The sequence below is a fragment of the Pan paniscus genome, chromosome 6, assembly GCF_029289425.2.
Source record: "Pan paniscus chromosome 6, NHGRI_mPanPan1-v2.0_pri, whole genome shotgun sequence".
In the NCBI taxonomy this organism is placed as follows: domain Eukaryota; kingdom Metazoa; phylum Chordata; class Mammalia; order Primates; family Hominidae; genus Pan; species Pan paniscus.
This window is the reverse complement of record NC_073255.2, coordinates 118,477,504-118,486,088: the sequence shown is the minus strand read 5'-3', so window position 1 is coordinate 118,486,088 and position 8,585 is coordinate 118,477,504. Positions and strand designations below refer to the sequence as shown.

The 8,585-nt window shown below is 62.2% G+C and overlaps 2 protein-coding genes across 3 annotated transcripts; both read left to right on the top strand.

The window, feature by feature from the left end:
* The first annotated feature begins 1 nt into the window (after window position 1).
* Window positions 2–622, top strand: LOC103785160 (collagen alpha-1(I) chain). Its single transcript, XM_008965430.6, has one exon. The coding sequence runs from the start codon at window positions 2–4 to the stop codon at window positions 581–583; it is 582 nt and encodes a 193-aa protein (XP_008963678.3). The 3' UTR covers window positions 584–622.
* A 113-nt stretch (window positions 623–735) lies between these two features.
* SAP25 (Sin3A associated protein 25) lies at window positions 736–7,821 on the top strand. 2 transcript variants are annotated; one of them, XM_008965429.6, is made up of 6 exons: window positions 736–1,039; window positions 1,257–1,339; window positions 1,424–1,530; window positions 1,623–1,776; window positions 1,885–1,982; window positions 2,065–7,821. In XM_008965429.6, exons 1-6 carry the CDS (start codon window positions 894–896, stop codon window positions 2,347–2,349), a joined length of 873 nt encoding a protein of 290 aa, XP_008963677.2. In that variant the 5' UTR covers window positions 736–893; the 3' UTR covers window positions 2,350–7,821. The 2 variants fall into 2 exon arrangements, with proteins under 2 accessions (XP_008963677.2, XP_008963676.2); XM_008965428.6 differs by having other exon boundaries at window positions 1,236–1,339.
* The last annotated feature ends 764 nt before the right edge of the window (window positions 7,822–8,585 follow it).

Sequence of the window (8,585 nt, the reverse complement as noted above, 5' to 3'; positions counted from 1 at the left end):
TATGTGCGCGCGCGTCTGCTCCGCGTGTTGGTGGCTGTGGCCATGGCTCTGTGCCCACCAGCATCTCCCTCCTGAGATGCCGGCCTCTCATGCTCCCGGAGCCTCCGCCAACCCCCCGTGTCATCTCCCTTCTGTTATCGCTGACAGCTTTCTTGCGTCTCATTTGTCGCCGAGCCCCGAGCGCAGGGTGATGCTCGGGTCTGCCCCCGACCCCCTGCCACAGGCCGGAAGCCGCGGGGGGCACCGTGGGGAAGCTAACCCGGCCCCTTCCCCCAGGAGTCACTGTGCCAGCCCCACCACATCCTGGAAGAGGAGGGGGCCCCGGGAAGGGGCCTCCCCTGCATCGCTGCTGTCGTCCACGCCCTGCTGGACCGGCCTTAGGGGTGAAGGTGGGGGCACAGGGCCCACCCCGCCCGGGACCCCGGGAGCAGAAGACGCGCCTGGGCTCCGCGCTCTCAGACAAGCACTTGGTGAGGGTGGCCTGGGCCTGGGCACCCTTGGCCTGCGGGCCTGGCTGCCTCTGGGGTCGAGGGTCTGGGTGGAAGGACCGCGGGTGTCGCAGGTGTCGTGTCAGCCGCAATAAACAGAAGCCAGAAGCCCTCTGGGTGGCCCTCAGGTGTAACTGTGTCTGAGAGCACGTGCGTCGCGGGGTTGTTGGGGGGGGGGCCTCTGTTTCCGGAATTCACCGCCCAGTCGCCAGGGGGCGCCCGCGCGAGCCCGGCGGGGGCACGCGCCACGTGGCCGGGAGACGCACAGGGCGCCGGCGTCGCCGCGAGGCCTCTGTGGTGGGTTCGCCAGGAGGGCACGTTCGCGCCGCGCCGCGGAGGGAGGCTGAAAGGGCCGGGCCGGGCGGCGGGGACACGGCGGTACCGTCCTGCGCTCGGGAACGCGGAATGTTGCCCTGGTCGCCGCCGCGGTGGGGCGCGGGCCCGGAGGAGGCGCCCGAGGGACCAGGCCTTCCGGCGGGCAAGGACCAGGGCGAGCCCTGGAGCGCCGGAGCAGACGCCCCCAGGGAGCTGGGGACACCCCCATGGGACAGGTGAGGGGCTCGGACGGAGCCGTGGGGGGACAGCGACTGGGGGCCTCCATGCCTTCACCACGCGCTCTACGGAGGCTTCTCCATTGTCCCTGCTGGAGATTGGGTCCCTCGGTCTCCCTTGCACCAGGCACCCTTGGGCTCCAGGGGAGGGTGCGTGGGGGCGGTGTGGCTGCAGCCTCAGTCCCTGCCCCTCCAGCCCACAGCCCCCATCCCGTAGCCCTTCCTGGATCTGGAGAGAGCAGCTGCTGCTGCCCCACCACCTGCCAGGCCCGGCCACTGAGCAGCCCCCCGGAGCCCCAGGTAGGACGGGCCCTGCTGCCTCTACTACCCCTAACAGCCTCTCACTGACTGTGAGCCTGTTATAATCCCCAAGCGTCCCCCCAGATCCCCGTTCCCTCCAGGTGGCCTGGGAGGTGGCCCCCTCGAGGATGACTCCACTAGCGCCCTGGGACCCCAAGTATGAAGCCAAAGCAGGACCTCGGCCGGTGTGGGTGAGTTGGGGGCAAACCTGTGGGACTGGCTGGGGTGCTCAGGGAGCTGTGCGGTGGCCTGAGGCTCCAGTGCTCTGTCCTCCTCATCCTAGGGGGCCAACTGTAGCTCAGGAGCCTCGTTCTCAGGCCGGACGCTGTGTCACCCCTCGTTCTGGCCGCTGTATGAAGCAGCTTCGGGCAGGGGTCTCAGGCCCGTGGCCCCTGCCACAGGGCACTGGAATGGACAGCAGGCGCCCCCAGATGCAGGTACCTCCCTTGGTCCCCCGGGGGCGCAAGGCTGCCCCAACTCCTCTGGGAACCAGTGCCCAGGGGTGGGAGCCCGCAGCCCGCCACCCTAGTGGTGTTTCCTCCTAGGGTTCCCGGTGGTGTGCTGTGAAGATGTCTTCCTCTCGGACCCTCTGCTGCCCCGGGGGCAGCGTGTTCCCCTGTACCTGTCCAAGGCCCCCCAGCAGGTGAGAGCTCTTTCCCCTCCCTGTCGTTACCCCAGCCTCCAGGCTTGCCTGGCGGGAAACACATTCCATTCTCTCTTCTCAGATGATGGGCTCCCTGAAACTGCTGCCGCCACCCCCCATCATGTCTGCCAGGGTGCTCCCCCGCCCATCACCCTCCCGGGGCCCCTCCACTGCCTGGCTCAGCGGGCCGGAGCTGATCGCTCTCACTGGCCTGCTGCAGATGAGCCAGGGGGAGCCTAGGCCCAGCTCCTCCGCGGTTGGCCCCCCAGACCATACCTCTGACCCACCCAGCCCCTGTGGTAGCCCCAGCAGTTCTCAGGGTGCTGACCTCTCTCTCCCACAGACCCCAGACACCCATTGTCCATAGCCTTCTCAGGGCAGAGTGGGCTGGTTGTGTTGACAATAAAACAGTGTTGGTTTGCAAAACAGGCTCCGTGTGGCTGGGAGCAGAGTAAGTCATAGAGGCAGGAATGGGGTCTCTTTCTGTCTCACTGCAGATCACCCCCTGCTGTGTTAGGCGGAGGGCGAGGGTATCCATGACCTAAGGCATTTCTGGGCTGACTGGGCAGAGCCCCTTTAATGAGTGGGTGGGTGGTCTGCATGGCAGTGCAGGGCTGAATGTATAGGAAGCAGGCGGGGGAGTAAGTAGGGGCACCTCACTTTTAGGGGACACTAGCCCCACACCTCTTGTGCTGGGGCTCCAGGAGTTCAGTTCTGGGCTGGGTGGGGTAGTTGTCTGGCTCAGAGGAGACACAAAGAATGCACTGCAGGTGTGTGGGGGAGGGTGCCGGTCCATGTAAATGTCACCACTGGCAGAAAGGTGGCCCTGCCACAGCCTACCTGAGACTCTAGAGATTCTTGCACGAACTCTGTAGAGAAACAGGATCAGGGTTTCAGCTGAGAAAGCCCAGAAGTGTGTAGTCTCGGTGGTTTGGGCGGGGATAGGTTCTAGAATTTTCTCCCATAAAATAGCCCAACTTCTTGGAGAACCTTCTACTCAAGACTTAGGTGCCACAGCTGGAAGGGACACAGGGGCAGGACCCCAGCTTGTTGCCCTGCAGGTCACTTGTCCGAGGTGGCATCTGGGCCTTAAAGCCCCTCACACGGTGGGGAGTTAGGAGGCAGGGCGGGGGTGTTACAATGCCATTCCCTCCAGTCCCTCCCTCAACCACCCCCCCATCAGTCAGCAGGAGAGAGCTGCCTGGGTCTCAGGTCTCCTCACTGCATAGCTATGCGGGCGGAGCGTGCGGGCCCTGGGGACGTCACCAAATGCCCCCAGAGAAAGGACCAGGTCCAGATCGACGTAGCTGAGGCAGCTCGTCAGGGGCTCTGGCCTGGCGGTGCCTGTTCCAAGGCTCTCTGGGGCGGATAACTTGGTGCACACTTCACTCCCTAGCCAGCTCTGAGGGGGGCAGGAGCAGCGCTGAGTCCCTACCCATCCCCAGCCAGCCCCCACATCGCGATGGGCACTCCTGGGCCTGTGTCCAGGCTCCTGAACCCAGACTTGTAGGAATGGGCTCGTAGTCACTGCCTGCTCCCTTGGTTATGTAGCCCCCACCCCGCCCCTTAGGGTAGAAGGCTGCTGTCCCCAGCCTCGCCAAGGTCTTAAGGGCTGCTTGCTCGATCCCCTCTCCCAGACACCCCGGACGGCTCAGGCCACTTGACTGGTCCGCAGAAGCTGGGGTCTCAGGGATGGGGGACAGGGAGTCTGAAGGTGCTCATAGGAGGGTCCCTGAGCACCTGGGCCTCGTCATTGTGCCTGGAGAACTCTTTTTTTTTTTTTTTTTTTTGAGACAGAGTCTAGCTCTGTTACCTAGGAGTGCAGTGGTTGATCTTGGCTCACTGCAACCTCCGCTTCCCCGGTTCAAGCGATTCTCCTGCCTCAGTCTCCTGAGTAGCTGGGATTACAGGCATGTGCCACCACGCCCGGCTAATTTTTGTATTTTTAGTAGAGATGGGGTTTCACCATGTTGGCCAGGCTGGTCTCGAACTCCTGACCTCAGGTGATACGCCCGCGTTGGCCTCCCAAACTAATGGGATTATAGGCGTGAGCCACCGCGCCGGGCCTGTGCCCGGAGAACTCTAAACCTGCCCCTTTAATGTTTGAACTTTCGGCGACCTGGGGGAGGGGCGAGCCACGGAGAAACCACAGCCAGAAGCCCCCGAGGCCCCCGGAAGCCCGGGGCTCGGGCCTCACCGGCATCACCGCGCTCCTCGAGCAGGGTGTTGTATCACGCCTGCTGCTCCGCCTCGCCTGCCGCCGCCACGCGCAGGCTGCTGTCGCGGGTGTAGAGGACGATCAGGTGGTGCTGGCGCGCGTCTGCGCACTTGCTGGTGGTGCACGCACCCGCCAGGCTCAGGCTGCTCTGGGGCCGCGCTCGGCACGCGCGAAACTTCTGCTCGCTCTCGGAACACTCGGGACGCGGCAGGTCTGCGCGCAGGTGGCCGCAGAGCCGCACGTCGGCAGGGCAGGCCCAGGGCAGCGGCTGGCTGAGGGGCACGGCGGCCATTCCCGGCTCTCCCCGGGGCCGCCGCCTGCGGGCTTCATTCAGGGGCGAAGGCAATAAAGTGGCTGCAGAAGAGGCAGAGACGGCTGGGTCTCGTGTCTTGAGCACGGGGAGAGGCCAGCAGGGGTGGGGGTGAGGTGGCGAACTCGGCGGGCCGGGAGCAGCGGCCGGGCAGGCTGCCACCCGTCTTGATGCCCAGCGTCTCTCCCGGGCTCCTGACTGGAAGTTTGGGGCAAGGACTCTGCGCACAGCGAGTGTCCCGGTGACTGTTGCCCCTGGCCTGGGCTCCCCACTACCTCCCTGCCTCCGCCGACCGCTCAGGAACCCCCACCCCACGAGACTAATCCTCACGTCGCCCGGGAACAACTGGAGTTTGAGTAGGGAAGTCCAAGAGAGGCGGCCTCGACCCCAAGACTGAGCCTTTATAGGGGCAGAGAGCGTGGGGGCGTCTCTACCGATCAGCTGACTGCGGTCCGGACACGTCGTCGGGGCAACCGAGAAAGCCTCGGTGTGAGGCCAGTGATCGGTCTTGTGGCAGCGGTGGTGGCGCTGGCGATTAGAGGGCTTTGGAACGGGGCCTCCATGCCCCCTGCTGGCTCCTGCCACGCCCCGCTCGGCCTGTAGGTGTCCTTCCTGTGTGTACCCCCTTCCCATCCAGGAGTGGTTTTGTGCCCTTCCAAGTAACCAAAGGAGCCACTGCCACTGAGCACTGCGCTGGATTATTTCTGAGCTGGAGATTTTCTTGAGAGTTTGGGGTGATAGGAGGTGACTTGGGCTAAGTAAGCTCGGGGGTAGTCCCTGTGCACAGACCATACCCGCTGGAACCCAGTCAAGTGGCCACTGAAGGAGACCTCGGAGGAAGAGGCCATCTCTCAGGAAGACCCCCTCGAGCTGCCCCATTGCTCTGGGCCCCTCCTTGCCACCACTGCCCAAAAATACTACCCCGGGACCACCTGAAGGCTCTGACCATGGACGTGTGGACTTCCTGGTGGAGGTACCCTTTGCTTCTTGAAAAAATTGCGATTGGGCTGGGAATTGGACATTTTTGCACTCAGTTCTGATCCAAGGACCACTGACCCCCTCCAAGGGGATGGGGGTGAAGGTGCACCAGACAAACCAGCAGGTGACACCCGGTGGGACCTTAGAGGACCCTGAGATATCACCCAAGGCAAGTAAGGTGCCTAAAGGGGAAAGCCGAGGGTCAGGGAGGAGAGGCCAACATGCAGCCCCCATAAAGATGGCATTCAGGGAGGAGCTCCCTCAGGGAAGGAACAAGATATGACAAAGACAGAACAAGAGAACAGATGCAAGGACCCAAACCTAGCCCAAGGGCCAGGGCAGCCTGAGCAGGGTGGGCAGGGCTTCCCGCCACACTTCCTGCTTCCTGGGGAAGGGGCCCCACGTGAGTGGGAATATGGGAGGCAAGTGCTGTGTGCATGGAGCTGGGGTCCTCACACACCTATTCCAAGGTCACATTGAGAGGGAGATGCAGGGAACCAACCAGCACCCAGCCAGCAGGCAGGTGGGACCCAGGGCCTGCTCCAGGTGACCTCTGGTAAGCCAAAGCCCCACTGGGGTGCAGGAGAGGCTCGAAGCACAGGTGGTGTGGTGTGGGGCAGGGGGGCTGTGGGGCGGGGCTCGGCAACTGCCCAGTGTTGGGTGTTGGCCACAGAGGCAATGGCTCCGTAAGTGGCCAACAAAACCGGACTGTGTTCAAGGCCATAGCCCCACGTGGCCAAGGGCCTTGATACAGGCACCATGTGCAAAGGGGCAGGGACACAAAGGACATGTGCACACCCCTCCCCCTCCCAGTCCTGCTGCTGCCTCAAAGAGGCCACCAAAGGGCCCCTGTCCCTGCTGCACTCCGGGCCCAGGAGTCTTTTTTACTCCCTGAGGCTTGAAGATACCTGAGGAAGATCTCTTTATACCTTCCCCTTCCCACTCCCCATCAACCAGGTCCCCCTGCAGCACCCTTCCTTGTGAAATCACAGCTGCTATGACAGTGACCAGCTCCAAACCACCCTGTGTCACTGAACCTTGGGTGCTGGGTGACACATGGGCAGGAAAGGCAGGAAGAGCAGGGATCTGAGGGCCTGGGCAAGCCTCAGGGGTGGGGTGGGTGCTGATCAATGCCAGGTGATCAATGCCAGGTGATTGGACCCACTGAGTACCAGGACAAGCCTGGAGTCACACAACTGGCCTACATCAGTTGCCTTGGCAACACACTGCCCTTGGCCCTACCCGGAAAAGATTTATTTCAGCCGGTAGCCCTGGTAACTTGAGTGGCTCCCCAGGGACAGGAAGTGGCAGAACCTCAACTCTGCCTCTCCTGACCTGAGGGGTTCACTTTTCATCCCTGTCAGGGACGGGGCACTGCGTTCTCAGCCCCTATGGAAGAATGTTATGGGTTTGGGGGAATCCACGGGGAGGAGACTAGGCTGTTCCAGCGTGCCCCTCCTTCCTCAGCCTGAGGCCTTGCTCCTCTGTGGAAGGCAACACAGGGACAGAGCCACACATTCAGCCCCTACCCTCAGCCCTGCTCCCATCCCCTGGCCCACAGGTCTGACCCGCAAGCTCCGATGTGGAGACACTTGGTGGCTGACTCCTGCTTCCTCACACATGGGGATGGCCCACAGGTGACCGACCGGCTGAATGCTGGGGCCATGCTAGAGGACTGCTGTCTGCAGAGCATGGTCCCCGCATTGGCCAGAAGTTGGTGTGAGCCCAGGTGAGTCACTCTAGCCCCGTGGTGTGTGTGGTGGGTTTGAATCTGCAGCTACCAGGCAATGTTTTCTCCATTTCCTCTCAAGCAGGCCTTTCTCCATTCTTTGCTACTCTCCAGGAGAGGCGGCTCATTGGAGGGCTGGAGCCTGAGCTGCTGGAGCTGTCCCCGGCCAAGGAGAGCAGCTCCTAGTGTCAGCCTGTGCCCAGGGAACCCTGGGGCCTGAGGCTGACCTGGCGTTAACTTCTTACTGCTCATCCAGCTATCACCAGCCAGCAGGCTGGAGTCCTTGTGGGCTGGAGGGGAGGGAGTCTGCAGGGAGGACCCGGGCCTGGACCCAGATAGTGAGGAGATGCTAGGAGACAGCACAGGGTGACAGAAGCAGGGGAAAGCCCTTCGGTTTAGCCTCAGTTCCAAACCTCGGCGCTCCTGGCATTAAGGGAAGGGTGATGGAAGCTGGGGGGAAATAACAGAAAGGCTCCTCCCCCTAATACACCATAACAGATTCCAGCTTCCCTCCCTCCGGCTCTAAGCGGAAAGGAAAGAACTGGTAAGAGAATTAGGTAGAGGGACACAGAGATAATCTAGGGTGGCGAAGAGGGGAGAAAGAGAAGAGATGGAACATGCAAAGGCCAGGAGCAAAGCGGGAGACCACCCAGGAGACAGAAGGAGGGCAGAGGCTGGGAGAAGAACAGGAACAGACAGGATGGGTCCTGATTGTTGGAAAAGACAGGGAGGCCAATCCCAGCCTTGCAAATAGCAGCAGCTAGAGGTTATTTCCAGAAAAATCTGCAAAGTAAATACACTGATCACCCAACTCCCATATCTCTTTGCTGCTCTCTGTGGAAGACCCAGACACACCCCAAGAATGAATGGCCACGGGGCCAGGGCAATGGTGGAAAGGGAGGGGCCTCACCTGGCCTTGGGCCAAACAGCAAGGTGGCCTCTGCCCAGCCAGGTGAGGTGTTTGCCACCTGCCCCCTGACCAGGTCTGTCTTGTCACCACACAAATAGCCCAGACACCACGGCTGGATGTTGCCACAACATCCCCAGGTGGAAAGAGCCTGGGGCAGAGAATGTTCCAGACCCAGGAGGGGTCTACTTCCAGCACCACATTGGCACCAACCTCCTTTGCCCACCCTGGCCCCAGTGGGCATTCCCCTCACATCCAACAAACTCCAGTCCCCGGCAGTGGTGGCTCCTCTCCCGCCACGCTTCTTCTCATTGCTAATGCGGGACTCTTGTTCAGACAGGGATGGGCTCTGCCCTGTCTCTGGCCAATGGCAGCATTATCACTGGCCCAGGCAGTCCAGCCCAGCAGAGCCAGGTCAAGGATCAGTCATGTTGACTGACCTGCAACCCCTCAAAGTGGCC